General features: G+C 42.1%; 1 protein-coding gene and 1 long non-coding RNA gene across 8 annotated transcripts in view; one reads left to right on the top strand and one right to left on the bottom strand.

The window, feature by feature from the left end:
* Positions 1–2,498: 2,498 nt before the first annotated feature.
* YARS2 (tyrosyl-tRNA synthetase 2) lies at positions 2,499–8,146 on the bottom strand. Its single transcript, XM_025156079.3, has 5 exons — positions 7,041–8,146; positions 5,631–5,798; positions 3,853–4,008; positions 3,329–3,499; positions 2,499–2,828 (listed from the first exon to the last, which is right to left on the bottom strand). The coding sequence occupies exons 1-5, from the start codon at positions 8,030–8,032 to the stop codon at positions 2,669–2,671; spliced, it is 1,647 nt and encodes a 548-aa protein (XP_025011847.2). The 5' UTR covers positions 8,033–8,146; the 3' UTR covers positions 2,499–2,668.
* The window catches only part of LOC121109080, a 41,841-nt gene continuing 32,624 nt past the window's right edge, over positions 7,827–17,043 (top strand). For 3 of the 7 annotated variants that reach the window (XR_006931301.1, XR_005862553.2, XR_006931299.1), the window contains exons 1-4: positions 7,827–11,928; positions 14,337–14,458; positions 15,336–15,461; positions 15,847–15,973. This is a non-coding gene — a long non-coding RNA (uncharacterized LOC121109080). The remainder of the gene's footprint in view (positions 11,929–14,336; positions 14,459–15,335; positions 15,462–15,846; positions 15,974–17,043) is intronic. The other 4 variants (XR_005862552.2, XR_005862551.2, XR_006931300.1 and 1 more) reach the window with 4 other exon arrangements.

Below are 17,043 nucleotides of genomic sequence, written 5' to 3'. Positions count from 1 at the left end.
GATCATTACTGCAGCGTAAGGCAAAATTGCAAGGAACACAAACTGGTCTTGAGAACTGACAGGATATGTAATTTTTTTTTCTTTTCAAGGTAGGAATAACTCAGGTACTTTTTTTTTGTTTATATAGCTATAGAATATACACAATATTGTTATATGCTGTTGTGTATTACAGATAGTAAAATAATATATTATGAGATGTGGGTATCTCATTAAGTGAGTAAGTAAGTGGGATTTTAGACTGAAGCTAACAGTATTAACTCCACATAGTGAAGCTGTATGGGAGCTGTTGAATCACGGCCTGAACCTCTGATTGACCACCTGAGGCGAGCGCTGAGTCAGCTGCAGGGGCACAGGTGAATGCAATTTCACCTGAGTGACCGGAAGGGGTGGAGCCTGGCTGCACCCCTCCTAGACCCCATTTGAGGGCTGACTCCCAGGGAGGAAGGATCTCTATCTGGAGATCACTCCCCTTGGAGCCCTTCTGTGAGCCCAGGACACGGGTAAGACCTTTATTTCATTTCTTCTTTGTAACGTGATAATCTCTCTGCTCCAATACTTGTATACCTGTTTGCCATGCAGAAGCACTAACACATTACAGTTTAAGCTGAAAGATAAACCCTGGTGTATAAGCAATAAGTCACTATAACTTGTTATTTACTGAAATCTTGATTGACAGTGCTGATAAAACCAGCACCACATTGATTAAGTAAAAACAAAAAACATCACTTTCCCTCCCTCCCCCCCCCAAGGATACACAATATAGGGGTCCTTGAAAAGTGTTATTTTGTAGTTATTTCCTAATTCTTACGTATGAGATGGTTTTGAAGCAGCTGAAATACCATGACTTATTCCAACAACATAAGAGATGATGATTAAATGCCACTGTCTAGACAGCTGAGTTTAGGGTCTCCCTCCTTGCAGCTGCTATGACTGAAACTATAAGATGTACAGTTTCACAGACTAGAAAAGCATTTCCCTCCAGCAAGGATTAACTACACTGCAGTCAATGCCCAAAGCAATCACTTTATAAATCCAAGAGGATTTCACACTTGTTTACACTAGGGAAGGGAAGAAGGGTCCCTTCAGAAACAGCAAAAAAACAACACAAAAGCTTGAGCCAGTCTGCTATTACTATGTTACTGTCATTAGCAGTCAGTTAACCAGTTCTGTTATTTTAGTATCAACCTTTACTGCTAATATTTTTGGTAACCATGTGTAGCTTTGTGTTGTTTAGGTGACAGGACTGTGAATAATGTAGGACCAATGTTCCATAAGCAGCACCACTGCAGGAAGGGAAAAGTTTGAAGACAGCAAGGCACTGTACAGATTTTAGGTGTGTAAGCAGTAGCAGTGTCTAGCAGTGAAGGTGTTTTTTTCAGAACAGTACATAAAACACCACTGCCTTTAGATGTAATGTTGTTTTACCTACTCCCTGAAGTACATTCTCACCTTTGTGCTGGCCTTACAAGGGAATTGGGAAGCTGTGATCCCAAATGTTAGCAAGGATGATTTTCTGTTCTGTAATGAAGAGGTGCTGCTTTTGCATGTTGCCCTATCTGAAGGGCTGGATTTCAATTGCAAAAAGCACCGATCTCCCCTCCCATTTCAAGAAGTGAATGTGCTCTGTATTACCACATTAAAGCTCATATGCAAGATGGTCCCATACGTAACCAATAAGAAACTTATGTATCAGGACTTAACTGTTTCACTTATTTATTGTGACTCTTCTGCAGCTTACTTTAAACCAAACCTGTTAAGAAAAAAATACAAAAAACTGTTGATAGTAGGTTGTTTCTCCTTACCCACTTATCCTGATTTTCTATGTTAGGATGAAGTCAACAGCAGCATTCATCCTCAGTTAGGACAGGTTTCAAGTATCTCTTTGCTCATCTTGCTGTGAGTTATTCTGTAGTGTATCTGGTGACCGTTGCCCCTCCCACCTACAACACAGCAGTTGGAAGAGTTTCCATCTTGGCTCCTTGAAATGGATCTTTCCATCTTCTCGTGCATATTCTTTTGAGTGGTGCAGGAAAAATCTCTTCACTGGTATAACTTCTAAGAGTTGCATGTGACAGCGTTTCAGTTCTGTACTTCAGTAGTACCTGTTTCCAAAGCAATTCCAAACACTCCTTTTTGGTGTTATAGATCTGTATCTTGTTTCTTAGTGGAGAGAGCATGAATCTGTACTCTTCACAGGTAACAGCTGATACTGACAGCTGCTGCATTAACTTTAAAAGGATTAAGTTAAGAAAAAGCCCAGCTGTATCAAATTATAATACATAACTTTAGTGGAGTTTTAAAAAAATCCAGTGTGGGTGCCACTGCCATAATATAGTGTGCAGCTTTTCCTGCTATATGCGATTTGTGGCCTACATGAAGTGTGATCTATTGTGAAGGAATGAGATGTACAGCAGATGGGGAAAAAAGTCTGGTATGGATTTCTATTGCTTTCTGGTTCAGTGATTCACTTCCAGAGCTAAAACATGAAAACATACATGTTTAGAATGTCAGCTGCCTTTATTTGAACCCTGTTGATGTATTCTGAAAACTGAAACTATGCTGTTAGGCAGTTTGTGAGCTGCATAGTAATGCACAGTATAGAAACATCTTCATTACATTCTTCAAGCAACAGAGTTGAAGTGGTATCTGTCTCAAGATATTCTTCTTGTCACAATTGCAGCCATTTTATGATGTAGTAGTTTTTCTTTCCAATCCTAAGCAGTGATACTCCATTCTTGAGAATATGCTGTCCAAGAATAAGAACAGTCTCAGGATTGGTTACGCGAATCCCATTTACTGAAACTCCACCATCTGTAATTTTCTGGTACCTTAAAAAAAAAAACCAAAAATAATGAGTAATTCCAAGAGGAAAATATCTGCTGCTAAGTACTGAAAGATCAGCTAAGAGCTATTTCAGACGTTTCTTTGGTTTAATTCATAACTGAATAAAATTTAAGTCTCATGCACACCCACTCTCCTGAGAGGGATAAGGAAACATAATCTGTTGCTGTCTGTTCCTCAGCTGTATATTTTAGAGCTATGGTACATGACAGTGCGTTATCCTACACTTTCTCTTCAAAATGCATGATGCCTCACATCTCAGCCTGGTCTAGCGGTTGGTGACCCTGCACATAGCAAGGGTGTTGAAACTAGATGATCATTATGGTCCTCTTCAACCCAAGTCATTCTATGATTCTATGACTGTATGGTATGTAGGTAACTAACATGTTACTATCTGTTTTGGTTATTCTGACCTTTTGTGAAACTGAGCACACTACTTCCACCCATTTAAGTGAGATATTATAGAAGAGTGGGGCTGATAACATACCCACTAGGTCCATGTGGAATGGCATTTGCTTTGCGACACAGGTCAAGCAGAGTCATTCCAGGTTCAAGTATCAATTCAGCAGAAGGAGCCTGTCTAAAAAGTTCCTGTAACTCCTGGTCAGACATAGCTTCCAGTGCCTCCACACTGCTGTGATAAAGGGCTTTGGTGCACCTGTGCGAACAAAAATAATTTAGAATCAGTTCTAGTCTCATCTTTGTACAAACCACAGTTCAACTGAACAGATTCCCCTCCCCAGTTTCTTCTGATACTCTGCACAGTAACAGAAGTAGTGAGGAGCTACCCTCCCCCTCTGAATTCTTGTGTTGGTTTTTTTTTTTTTGGACTCCACTCTCTTCCAATTTTAATATAGCTTATGTATCTCTTAATTCTGGAGCACTGCTATACATTTCTCTTAATAGCTAAGCCTTAGCTAATTCCATTAGAACAGTCCCTGAAAAGCTATACATAACTAAAGTATCATTGGATATATCCGAAAGAGAATTGCTCAACAAATCCAACTTCACCTCTTAGCAGATTCCAGCCCCTCTCTGCCATGAACAAGTTTCGTTACTTCTGCAGCAAGTCGCTTCTGAGGGCCCCATTTTTCAGGCTCTCTGGCATGCATTTCCATGATGTGGTCAATCTCCTCAAGAGGAAGAAAGGTGAAGAGTTTCAGGTATCTATGAGCAGGGAAAAAAGAATTTCTTTTGTCTATAAAACCATCATTGCAGATTTCCTGTCCTTGTCGTTCAAACTTCATTAACTGCATTAAGATGATTCTTTAGGAAATCCATGTTATAGCAATTCTTTCAAACAACTCTGTTTTTGCCCACATACTTAAAATGATAACTTGTATTTTATTTACTATTTCATTAAGGGTAATGCCTACAGAAATAAAACAGTGCCAAAAACTTTTATGAAGCTTGTACTGCGATCAGGAATTTACTATTCTAATAAAAGGTACTTTTTAGAATGTACTGCAATTGTGTGTCCACTCAGGAGGTTCTAACTTACATACTTAGTAGTTACACAATATATTAATGCAAAGCAATGCTGCTATGCTGATCACCAGACAGAATTAGGCTGTGCATTGATGAATGAGTATCTTCAAGAGGAAGATTATTTAGGATAATCAACAATTTAAAAGGTACATATCAGAAGTATACTCTTCACAACAAGGATTATTTTAATGGGCATGCTGCTGTATGGAACTCAGTGTATTAACAAGGTACTTCCATGATTATAAAGTCTGAAAGCATGAAACATTTTATTATTAAATATCCACACAGCCTTTTTTCAGTCTGAAAAGTGCTGTGGATGCAGAACCTCCATATAGGCATCAAGCCAAGTTATGAGAGATGTTTAATAGTGTAACTGAAGTACAAACCTTAGCCTGGGGGTGCTGATTACTACTCACTTTGAGAAGGCTCAAGCAATTAGCAGTTTGACCAGGTATGTGAACTTTGTTGGTTCTGTTTTGCTCCTCTGCCTTTGTTTTTATTTTCGACAGTGACTTACAATTGAATTCTGAAAACCTCTGCCTTGTAGATAAACTTAGATAGACCCAAGTAGGGTGCAATCACCCCAGAGACTATGCAAGATGATCCACTATGTGGATATAGATACATATGCATGTTTTGGGAGTACATGCTTAAAAAGTTGTTTGTTCTTATTTTAAAACTAATAGGAGTGCATGGCCAAAAAGTTTTGGAGACCACTGATCCAGATAGTCAGTAATCACAAATACGAATGTACTAATGACTTCTACACAAGACACCATTTTAATTTGCTTAAGGATAAACAGTTATTAATGTGATGCAGTTCTAGATGCTGAACTTTTTAACAAGATAAGTAACCTACAATCAGAACGTGGTACTTCATAGTAGCGAAAAACTTCAGGTACTTAACATCAATTAATATCTATCAAATTGCAGTTGGTTATTAAAGGAGAGATTATGTCTGATATCATGACGTTACAGTACTGAAATTAACATGCATCATAGGAAATGTATTCACCCCATGGGCAGAAACAAAAGTGCCACACTTTACTCCTTTGGTCATACCCAAACTAATTTATGGTGCACAAAGCAGAGGGAAACAGGTTTTGCTGTCCTACATACCTATGCCTCAGTCACGTGTGTTTAACGAGTTTATAGCTATAATTAATGCCTAGATCTACATGGCACCGTTGGAAGTGATGCTATGTACTTGCCTTGCACATACCCGTATGCAACAGTTACAGAGAACTATTAGGATGTGGTTTCATAAACAAAGCTGAGAAGACAGATGAAGAAGAACTTACTTCTCAACTATGTCATCCTGTTGTCTAACAAAAAACTGATACAGCTCAAATGGAGAAGTCTTATCTCTGTTTAGCCAAACTGCGTTGCCAGCAGTCTTCCCCAGTTTATCTCCAGTAGTACTGGTAATGAGAGGCACAGTAATTCCGAACACATCTGTTCCTGTCATCCTGTGAGGATTAGAGAAGATGAAAAATCACGTTTTGGTCATCTTCAAGAAAACTCAAGGCATCCTGTAAGATACTATCCCTTATGTAAAGCAGTTATGCAGCTGCGAGCATGCAAAGTAATTCAGAAGAGTGTTTTATGAAGAGTGCTGTAGGAAAAGAAATTGCACTTAATTTTTTAAGTTCTTTGTGCAAGGAAGTTTAAGTATGTAAAATACCTTTGTGAGCAGCAGCACTAGCAAGTTAACGTGACCAACCTGTACCTTCTGTCTTCTGCTCTGAACAGTAACTGAGGCTGCTTGTGGGTTACGATACCTGTAGTGTTTTTTCTGTTCTGAGTGTCTTGTGATAGTCTAGCACACACACAAGGCCAAACTTTGCCACCTCCTCCCAGCAGTGCCTACATATTTGAGTTATGTGAGTCTGGCACCTAACTTGGGGATAAGCAAAGGCTCAGCAGCACCTTTCACTGTGTTTCTGGGGGAAGCAGTGCAACTATCTCTATGCACACACTACACCTCCATTTCGGTGTGATTACACCTTGAAAGTATTTGGCAGCAGCAGATCTGTCTGCGTGCTGTCACTCAGGATATTTGAATCACGGAGTCGTTAAGGTTGGAAAAGACCTCTAAGATTATCTAGGTCAACACCAGCCCATCCCCACCATGCCCACTGACCACATCCCTCAGTGCCACATCCACACGGCTCTGGAACACCTCCAGAGATAGTGACTGCACCACCTCCCAGGGCAGCCCGTGCCACTGCAGCACTGCTTTTTCTGAGAAGAAATGTTTCCTAATATCCAACCTGAACCTCCACTGGCACAACTTCAGGCCATTCCCATCCTATTGCTGTTACCTGGGAGAAGAAGCCAACAACCACCAACCACAACCTCCTTTCAGGTCGTAGTATTGAGCAATGAGGTCTCCCCTGAGCTCCTCTTCTCCAGATTGAACAATCCCAGCTTCCCCCCCCCCCCAACTCCCCTTAAGACCTGTGCTCCAGGCCCCTCACAGCTTCACTGCCCTCCTCTGGACACGCTCCAGAGCATTAATGTCTTTCCTGCAGTGAAGGGCCCAGAACCGAACACAGCACTCGAGATGTGGCCCCACCAGCGCTGAGTACACAGGGACGATCACCCCCCCGCTCCCGCTGGCTACGCTATTTCTGATCCAAGCCAGGATGCCGCCGGCCCTACCTCCCACCCGGGCACCCCGCAGGTCCCCGAGCCCCGTTCCCACGTACTTGGTGACGAGCTCGTATCCGGACATGATGTTGCCCATCTGGTCGGCGCCGCCCAGCTGCACGCGGCAGCCGTGGTGCCGGTGGAGGTGCAAGAAGTCGTACGCCTGCAGCGCGGGGTACAGGAACTCGGCCAGGCTCATGCCCTCGGCGCTGCGCAGCCGCGCCTGGCAGGCCTGCCGGCTCAGCAGCGTGCCCATGCGGAGGCGGCCGCCGGCGCCGCACAGGAAGTCGAGCAGCGGCTCGCGGCCCAGCCACCACGCGTTGTCCAGCAGCTCGGCCCGGCCCAGGGGCCGCCCTCCGCCCGCCGGCCAGAACAGCGCGCGGTGGTTCTCCAGCAGCCGCCCCAGCCCCTCTCGCAGCCCCCGCGCGTGGGCCCGCACCCTCTCGGCCTCCAGCGGCTCCCGCGCGCGCTCGCGGCCGCTGGGGTCGCCCAGCCGCGCCGTCGCGCCGCCCACCACGGCCAGGACGGTGTGTCCGGCGCGCTGGAAGTGCAGCAGAGCCATGACGGCCGGCAGGTGCCCGACGTGCAGCGAGTCCGCCGTCGGGTCGAAACCGCAGTAGACGGCGACGGGCGGGCGGCCCGGCTCCAGCAGCGCTTCCAGCTGCTCGTCCGCGCCCTGCGCCGGGAACACCTCCTGGAAGAGGCCGCGCTCGCACTGCTCCGCCAGCAGCCCCTTGGCTCCGCGGGCCCGCTGCGGCCGCTCGTGGACGTGCCGCGTTCCGGGCGGCCGGGCCCGCCGCAGAGCGTCCCACAACCCCGCCGCGCGGCAGCAGCGCCGCGACAGCGTGGGCGCCGCCATCTTGTGCGGGGCACGCTGCGCAGCGGCGGGGAGGAGCCGGGGGCGGGCCCGGCGCGGAGGGGAGCGGTGTAACTGCCCGCCCCAGCCGTGCGGCGTGACTGAGGTGTCGGCAGCCCTCGTGGAAGCGTTGTGTCTCCCACGATGATGAAGAAAATGGGCACAGAAATAACGATGCGTTGGCTGATCCTTCATTTTTCCCCCAGCCTGTCATCCCCGAGTGCCAGGATTTCAGATGTCTTCAGTCTAAAGTCTTGTACACTACTTGTCTTGTAAATCGGGTCTTCAGTTTTGAGTAATTCATTTGGCAGAACTTAGATCAGGTGGCTGAATTAGTAGGATTGCAACGTTATTAGTTTAAAACGCACACTAGAATTTGTGAAGCTTCTAAATCAGAGCCTGCTGAAAACACTGTTTTGGTTTAAGCTTAGGAAGTGTGAGATAGAGGAGCGGATGGTGAGGTGTGTTGAGGTCTGGCTGACTGGCAGAGCTCAGAGTTGGCATCGGTGGTGCAGTCTGGTTGGAAGCCTGTAACTAGCTGTGTTCCTCAGGCATCGGTGCTGGGTCCAGTCTTGTTCAGTATCCCTTCATCAATGACCTCAATGAAGGGATGGAGTCCACCCTCAGCAAGTTTGCTAATGATACAAACCTGGGAGGAGTGGCTGACATACCAGAATGCTGTGCTGTTGTTCAGGAAGCCCCAGACAGAATGGAGACTTGAGAAGAAAGGAACCTTATGAGGTTCAACAAGAGCAGCCGTAGAGTCCTATGCCTGAGGAGCAATAACTGCATGCATAAATGCTGATTAGGGGCTGGCCTGCTGGAAAAAGCTCTGCAGAGAAGGACCTGGGTGTCCTGGTCGACAACAGGTTAGCCATGAGTCCGCAATGTGGCCTTGTGGCCCAGAAGGCCAATGGTATCCTGGGGTGCATTAAAAAGAGCATGGCCAGCAGGTCAAGGGAGGTAATCCCTCTACTCTGCCCTGGTGAGGTCACATCTGGTGTACTGTGTCCAGTTCTGGACTCCTCCATTAAAAAAAGATAGTGATAATCTAGAGAGAGCCCAGTGGAAGGCCACAAAGATGATTCAGGGCCTGGAGCATCTCCCTTATGAAGATAGGCTGAGAGCCGTGGGACTGTTCATCCTGGAGAAGAGATGGCTGAGGGGGGATCTTATCAATGTTTATAAATATCCAGTGGGTGGGGGTCAAGTGGATGGGGCCAGGCTCTTTTCAGTGGTGTGTGGTGACAAGAACAAGAGGCAATGGGCAAAAACAGAAACACGGGAAGTTCCATGTGAACAGGAGGAAATACTTCTTTACTTTGAGGGTGACAGCACTGGAATTGCCCAGAGAGACTGTGGAGTCTCCTTCTCTGGAGATATTCAAGATCCACCTGGACACTTTGCTGCATAACCTACTGTAGGGAACCTGCTTTATGTAGGACTTGATGATCTCCAGAGGTTTCTTCCAACCACAACAGTTCAGCATCCTTGAATGTATTCTACTTGCCTGTTAACTTCCTTGTTCTTTCCCATTGCATTCTTGAAATAAATCAGTGCTGTTGGTAGCACAAAGAGAGCAGCTTGCACAAGCCACATGGCACTTAAAGGAACTTTGACACCAATAAAAACAACGTGCTTGTTTTTTCTAGCACTTTCCAGAACTGTTCACTCCTCCTTTTACTTCATGCTTCATTTTAGGAAAGTAATGTGGATGACACTGAAGAAACATTGCGAATCCTGGTTAATATGGCTCGATGTTTTAAAAGTGTGCTGTTGTAGTAGGAAGTCGGTAGTAGTTAAATGGTGTGAACAGCAAGACTGGGTATAAACAATTATATTCACCCTTTTGATTATTTCGTCCATTGTGGTCCTTTTCAACCCAGACCATTCTATGATATTACACAGCTTTTACAACAAGCCCTTCCAGTTTGGACAATCCTGCTATGTATATTGACCACATAGATAAGCAGTGTCAGACTGTGTATTTCAGAAGTGAACTAACATCCTAAAATAGGAGATATTTAGATTGTCCAATCCCCTCTGAGTTAACACAGCCCGGAAAAGACGTTTATTGAAGGCTTGAACAGTTCAATATAACAATTCAGATAAAAATCTATCATCTTTTTAATGCAATATTTTAAGTCAGGAGGGGAGCATTCTTGTGTGTAGCAGCTCTGATCACCTCCGAATTACTAAACTGATCTCCGCATGGCACACACATATTGACAGTGGTTCCAGGGTGGTTCTAAGGGGGAAACAAAGAGTTTATAGAACTCTGAAGCATGGGAGAGAAGGAAGATGTTTTTAAGCATTCATTTTTCTGTTCAAAAGTCACTGCCTTGAAGATTTCTTGCTAACAGAACTGCGGGTAAGTGAAATATGGAATTGCTCCATTCTATCACACTGGGGAGAAACAAGATGGAAAAGAGAGCAGATTTGGTGGAAAACAGTACAAAACAAAAAAAGGTGGACTGCATACCTGGACGCAAGCACGTAATGCTTGTGCTAGCTATGTAAGAAAAAGTGCTGTGAAGTACTTTATGTCACTAGGTTGATAGTTGTATACTTATTTTTACTTTTTTTTACGCAAATAACTAATCAGCATCCTTCATGATACATTTCCTATTTCAAGTCTTTCCTGTGAATTTCTTCTTGCCTTAAATGGAGATATACAAATCCTTGGAGAGGATGGGCTTGAGTCTTCTCCTCCTGCACTGGCTGTATGTTATTCTAAGTTATGCCACTTAAATTTAGTATATTTTCACTAATCGTAGTATTTGGTTTTCCTAATTTTGTTCCTTACATAGCAAGCAAGTGAAATTTTCCTGAAAGTAGTGAGACTGATGTTAGGCAGTACAGATAGCTGATACACAATCTTCTGGCATATCTGTCAGTATGTCTGTCTTAATTTTACTAATACTAATTTTATGACATTAGCGCCTTTTTTCCAAGACTATTTGATTAACTTCTATTTATATTGTTTCTTTCCTCAGGTTCTTTCGTTCCTCTCCTGAAGAAAGAAGAGATGTGCATCTTAGCTCTACAAATGGAAAATTCACTAAGTGAATCACAAAAAGTTAATAAGCTGAACACTTGTCCTCCCACCCTCTGAGCCTCTGTTTCCCTTCTATTCACCAAAGATTGTGTTTTGTTGATCCCAGCTCCTTCAAGGAGGTGACAGGTGGTGCAGGAGGTTGGTGCCTTGTGTTTATTGCGTCTCCGTGCTTCTTCTAGTTTCCCTCTGCTCTTCCGTGCTTCCTACTGGCCCTGTCCTGGCATGGGTTGTCTGTGGACTGCAGTCTCTCAGGGGTGATCCTGTCCTGTGTGGGTCTGTTGTGGCCACAGTCACACAGTTGGGATTTTAAATAATTGTATACATGTATTCTAATATCTCTTATTATAAATTAAAGCTTTTTGAGGTTTGGAAGCTCCATAAATGTCTGCTTCCTGCTGTGAGTATCCTTTGAATAGTGTTTATGTTTGTTTGAAGCTGCACCTTGTTACTTCTTTCTCCTGTTTTTCTATTCCATAGTAGACCAACTGTCAGGGTATTAATCTCCCTATTTTTTTAGCACTTAACAAACTTAGGGGCTTTCCAGAGATCTACTTCTTACCCCTTTCTGGACTCCAGTCAAAATATTTGAATTGCTGATGTAGAATACAGCAACTGAATTAGGTGCTGCAGGCACATCTGAACTATGACTGAAAATCCACAGGATTCTAGATTGATACCTATCCCTTTCCAACAAATGCCATCTTTTTTCTATGGGATCCTTTGGCTGATGATATCTGCTCCCCAGAAGTGATGTTACTTTAAGTATATATAATCTCGATGGATTCATCTTCAGTGAATGGTTATACACCCATGTGTGTATGTGTTGCTTATTTGTATATGTGTATGCAATGTCTCAAAACTGGAATTGTCATTTGTGAAGTGAGCAAGCCAAAAAGGATTATTGCAGTGGACTGCTCAACAGAGGAACTTCATGCTGTGCCAAAAGTGCCATTAAAGTTTCCTGCCTTCAAAGGCTGTGAAGTATACATGTCCCCAATGCCTTTCAGTGTTTGTGCAGCATTGTTGTTTCAAGGTCAGTATTAGAGCTGAAATATCTCCTAGGCTAAGATCATTCATGTGGAATACTCACAGTCTGGTAAACTATTCATGCTTAGTGTCATTTTACAAGCCTAAAAATATTAGTGAAACATTAGAGACTGAGACTAGTGAGGAGAAAAGTGCAGCTTGGTTAAGTGTATTCCATGTCATTTTGCATTTATTAGTGGGAAAAAAAAGGCCACTCGTGGATTTCACACTTAATATTAATCCCACATATATTTTTTTCTTTATTTAGCACAAGTGTCCCAAGTAAATTACTGGCTAAATTTTGAAATTAATATGGAAGAAAAGCCCACAAATAACTATCTAATCAAACCTGTTAAAGCCGTCTTTACAGAAAGCTATGTTGCTGCAGTGATATTTGTTACAACAATATGCAGTCAAAGAAAGATGCAGATACTTAATTCAAATAGAAGATTGTCTTCTGATGGTGGTCAAATCCAAATTTCATCTATATTTGTTGGAAAAGTTACTGAGGATATTTTAGAGTATTTTAACTTGAGATATAAGAAGGGTATCTCAAAATACAAAGAAAATCTTACCACAGCAGTGAATTGTTTTAAATCTCTGACAAGTTGCAAAGATGAAAAAATAATAATGTTAGAAAAAAAGAAAGAACACTCTGGAAATAATAATTCTAAATACACCCATGTGTTACAGCTCTGCAATTTGTCAGCATCCAGAAGTGATACGTAATTAATATTAGTAAATTTAGCTCAATAATTTACACAATGTAGAAAAATCCTACACAGATGTTATGGTATTCCTGGAGATGTGATTTACTGAAGAAAACTTTGATTGTGTTGCATTCTATCAACTAATTCATGACAGTTTGCATATGTAGCCAATTTTAGTATCACAGTGGTATTTCCTATGTTATAAAATTAATTCATGTTGTATTATTGTAGCTTACAGTACTCATTCATATTGTCTGAATAAGTCTGATAGTCTGAGGCCAATTTCATGGAGCTTTTGTTGGGGCCAGTTTGTCTGCAGTATCAAATGTTGCACAGTCAGTTCTAACGCAGTTTATTTTGGCAAGATTTCCTATTTTTGCATTATAGATTTGTGAAAGTGAAGAAGCACTGTTCCCTCAGTGTTTATAGGAAGGAGCAGAGCCATTCTCAATAGGCCTCTCTGCAAACAGGAGACCTCCTGAGGACATTGTCCTCTTGCTTCTTCAGAAGTTGGGAACGATGGACCCTCTGGGCTCTGAGTTCCTTCAGGTCTCTGCAGCGTTATGTTAAAGCATGTGGTTTTGCTAGCTACGTGTTTTTCAAAACTTGATGTATTTGTTTAATTTAACTGCACTATAGAAACATTTGACTGTTTCTTCTAGACAACAGTAATGGAGTAGAGACTGTGATTTACGAGGAAGACAACTTTGTGTTTGAAAGTTCACGTGGCCTAAGAACTACTCATGGTTTTTAAATATGAAGAGATACTGCTCAGGATCATAACCTGCATTTATTGATTCTCTCCCTATAAAATAGTGTAGTCATGATCTAGTGCCACACTAAAGTAGTACTTGAAAGACTGTTACAGAATAAGTTATCAGGTACAAAAAAGTTTTCAAAAGGCCATTTATAGCTGTGAGAAATACACTCTAAATTTACTAGGCTTGTGTTTATACATATAAATGAGCAAGCTAGTTTTCATTATATTGATAGTTCTTCATGTTTACTATCTTCAGAAACAAGCTAGTGAAGTTACAGTAATATAAAACAATTTTCTGGAAAAAGAAAAAGAAAAAAAGTTCGTATTCCTGACCTCTGTTCCAGAACATGATGACGATGGATTATTTAATATACTCTTAGCAGTCAGAAGAGGTGAAGTCCCACATCTGCTATAACTCTAAGTAACAAACCAGCGTTCTTACATGACATTATTACTATGACTGTATTAAAATTCCAAGCTTATTTTTATTCTGCATCTTTCCAGAATGAACTGAGAATAGTGACTCAACTAAGAAAATGTAGCAATGTAGTGAACATTTTTTATACCTTTTCAATGACTCTGTGTTTGTCGGCCTCCTTATGTATGATTCATTTTTAATAATCAAGTCTTCCTGTGGTAATTGTTTATATGCGTTATTTTTCATATTCAAAGGAGCTTATATTTCTGGAAACAAAGACAAATGATACTTGTGGGCAAAAAAGACTTCTTCATTTTCTGAAACTTCACATATCATGCTGATGAATGATTAGGATCCACAATCAGTCATTTTGAAATGGAGATCTGCCTAAGTGTTCCCAAACATCAGTCGAAATTTAGAATCACACAGGAACTCTCACTGAAGATTTAACAGCATTTAGGACTTCGATTAGGCTGTAAATAACTGAAGCTGCCAGAAGAAAATTCCCTTTTTGTTTCTGTCCATAGGTTGCCCTGGGCTACAGTGGATATCGAAAAGGGGAAGCAAATAGTTTGTTTTCCAAGAAGGCAGAGGTTGATTTAGACCAGCGTGCAGTTGTGTGTGCAGAAGCTAATGCAATTATTGTGAGGTAGGAACTCATTACATTTTTAAAGAAATTTAAACAAAGAAAGTCTTGGTTCTGCGTTTCTCTCTCTGACTCCTCTAACATAGGTATTTCCAGTGCCCAGAAACAAGTGATGTTACATAGCATGGAAACAAATTTAGTCTCCCAAGGCTCTGGGGGCAGTTGTTCGTCAGAGATCTGGGTCTGTGTGTTCTTATGTTCTAATACACCCAGCAAACTTATGTGGCAGTCAGTGTCTCAGAGCTTTCTTCTAGTCCCTTGTCTCTGACCTCATGTAAGCCCAGTTTCCATATGCAGTCATGGGCAGGGGTCTTCATGTGTGCTGGAGGCAGAAGTAGCCAGCACAGAGCTGAGGCTTCTGTGTGGGCTCTGATGTTATGGAGCCATTAGAAATGCAGGGCGTCAAAGCTGGGTGGTTAGCTTAGGCTATTTCCTTTGATACACACAGACTGAGTTGCATATGGTTTCCTACCCGTGCGAAATTTCTCTACATAATGACTGCTGTTGCAAATGCCTGTGTTTATGTTCTGAATTGATTGCTCCTCTTGACTGAACGTGGGAGCTGTCACCTACTCCCATATTCAGGTGATCGTGGTTTGATGGTGAAATGATTCCTGAATACATATTACATAAACAAGAGTATTTGTCTTTATGGTGCTGCGAGTACACAAACAGTAAGTAGATCCATCTTCTGAGCTGGTAAGCTCATGGTACATACTTCAAGTATTCACTTGTCATAGGCTTTCAGTCACGTACTCTCCTGTCTCAGCTAGTGATAAAAGACAAAAGAGAAAAGAATCCACTCTAGATTCCAAGCAGAATAATTCTTTCCCAGCACACACACCTCATTTGTAACTATGATAATTTTGCATTTTTTCAGTCTTGAGAGAGACCTGAGTAATGCTGAACTTCATCACCACATGAAACCCTTACAGTGACTGTATGAAACTGATCGACTCAAAGGAGATGGCAAAAGTCATTTTGCTAAAGCGAAATGGAAATAAATGTAGGTGCTATTAGATATGGTTAAAAGCTATGTAGTGTGGTTCAAGGCTTGCTGTTCCTTTGTCCCCTTTCTGAGAATATTTTCCTAAAGCTTTCTCTTGGGAGAGGTTTGCACACTCTTCACTTTTTCAGGCTGGGCCTTGTGTGCCACGTTTGAGCTTGTTTGCGCTGCAGAGTTGACTGCCAAGGAAACAATACCTCTCATAGGAGTATGCATGGGAAAGGTTGCTGCTCTCACAGTAGAAGGGAGGAGGATTTGATGACAGGTAGTACTTACAAGCCATTCTTTGTCATCAGCATGTAGGGAAAGTCCCGGGGTAACAAACCAAGGCATATAGACTTTAAATGGAGCTTCATTTCCTTACCAATATGATGCTCAATTTCAGACAAATGAAAGAGGACCACCCTGTCTTCCTGCCTCCCGGATCAGGCTCTGCTCTCTTGTCCACTACCACAGGCTCAGTGTTACCCACAGCAGTTCTTCCCTCTTTGTGAAGATGTGCTCTGCTAAAGGTGTGTACAGCTCCCTAGAAATCCAGGGTCCACATGTTTGTCTATCTTACCATCTAAATATCCTGGCAGTGACAGCTCAGACTTTTGAGATTGTGGTAAGGACTTAATTTATAGTTATAATCAAAATCTTTGTCATCTAAGGACATTATTTTCCAGTAGAAAAGTAATACACTGTTTCAAGTAGTCAAACAAACTTGTTGCAGGAAATCTAAGTTTTCAAGTGTTTCATGTCTTTGAGTCTACCTGAACTCAACTGTATTTAATGAATGGAGTGTGCTGGGACTAGTACTGGCTTTCACAGAGTCTTGCAATTCTTGCAAAGTTGTCTCCATGGATAATATGTACACAGAAGGCTCTGTGGATCTAAGACTTTATTGATGTCAGATACTGTTAATGAAGTTATACTTAGTAAAAGTGTAGCTCATTAACACAAGTTATTTTTAATCAGCTTGATTTTACAGAGCTTTTTAGCACAAGATTATTGTACATCCTAGTTACTTTTTAATTTATTTTAAAAGAAGCCCATCAAATGATACTAAAATAGGAATATGAACTCAGAAAACTATTTTAGAAAGTCTTTCATGTTGTTTAATAGTTTAATACTGTACATTTCTCACTCACTGTGGTGGTGTTTTTTTTTATCAACAAGCTGGAGGATTAATAGATGATCCTTTGGGTACTGATAACCAGATCAGATAACAGCAAATATGAGAAGGACAAATCCTCATATTTTTTAGCCACAATTCTGAGTGGCTCTGAAATGTGACCATGTCTGAGCAGGAGTGATGGTAATGAAATAGAGTAAAGTCATGGCATGAGCTATGTGTGAGACCAGGACATGAGTGCTCTGATTGCACAGGCAGTGGGGAGTGGGCTGTTAGAACAGGGACAGCTCATGCTAACTTGAATGTGGCAAAGACAATGATTGCATCAAACTGCATATGCGGTGTTGTATAGGGTTTGCTTCTGCCTGTGGCTGAAGGGTGAAAAAGCATTTGCTTTTCATGTACCTCTAAGAGGTGCCCCCTGATAGGCACATATCTGTTTTTAAAAACTTGTTTATTTTTGTG

Source organism: Gallus gallus, chromosome 1, assembly GCF_016699485.2.
Source record: "Gallus gallus isolate bGalGal1 chromosome 1, bGalGal1.mat.broiler.GRCg7b, whole genome shotgun sequence".
NCBI classification, from domain to species: domain Eukaryota; kingdom Metazoa; phylum Chordata; class Aves; order Galliformes; family Phasianidae; genus Gallus; species Gallus gallus.
This window is presented reverse-complemented; position numbering and strand designations above follow the sequence as displayed.

What these genes read in the sequence shown, in the direction of transcription:
- YARS2 (XM_025156079.3), bottom strand. Translation starts at nt 8,032, where the DNA reads ATGAAGGATCAGCCAACGCATCGTTATTTCTGTGCCCATTTTCTTCAT. An exon ending in CAGGATGACATAGTTGAGAA is followed by an intron (nt 4,009 to 5,630) that starts GTAAGTTCTTCT and finishes CCCTGCTCATAG; the next exon opens with ATACCTGAAACTCTTCACCT. An exon ending in ATTCCACATGGACCTAGTGG is followed by an intron (nt 2,829 to 3,328) that starts GTATGTTATCAG and finishes TTTTTTTTTAAG; the next exon opens with GTACCAGAAAATTACAGATG.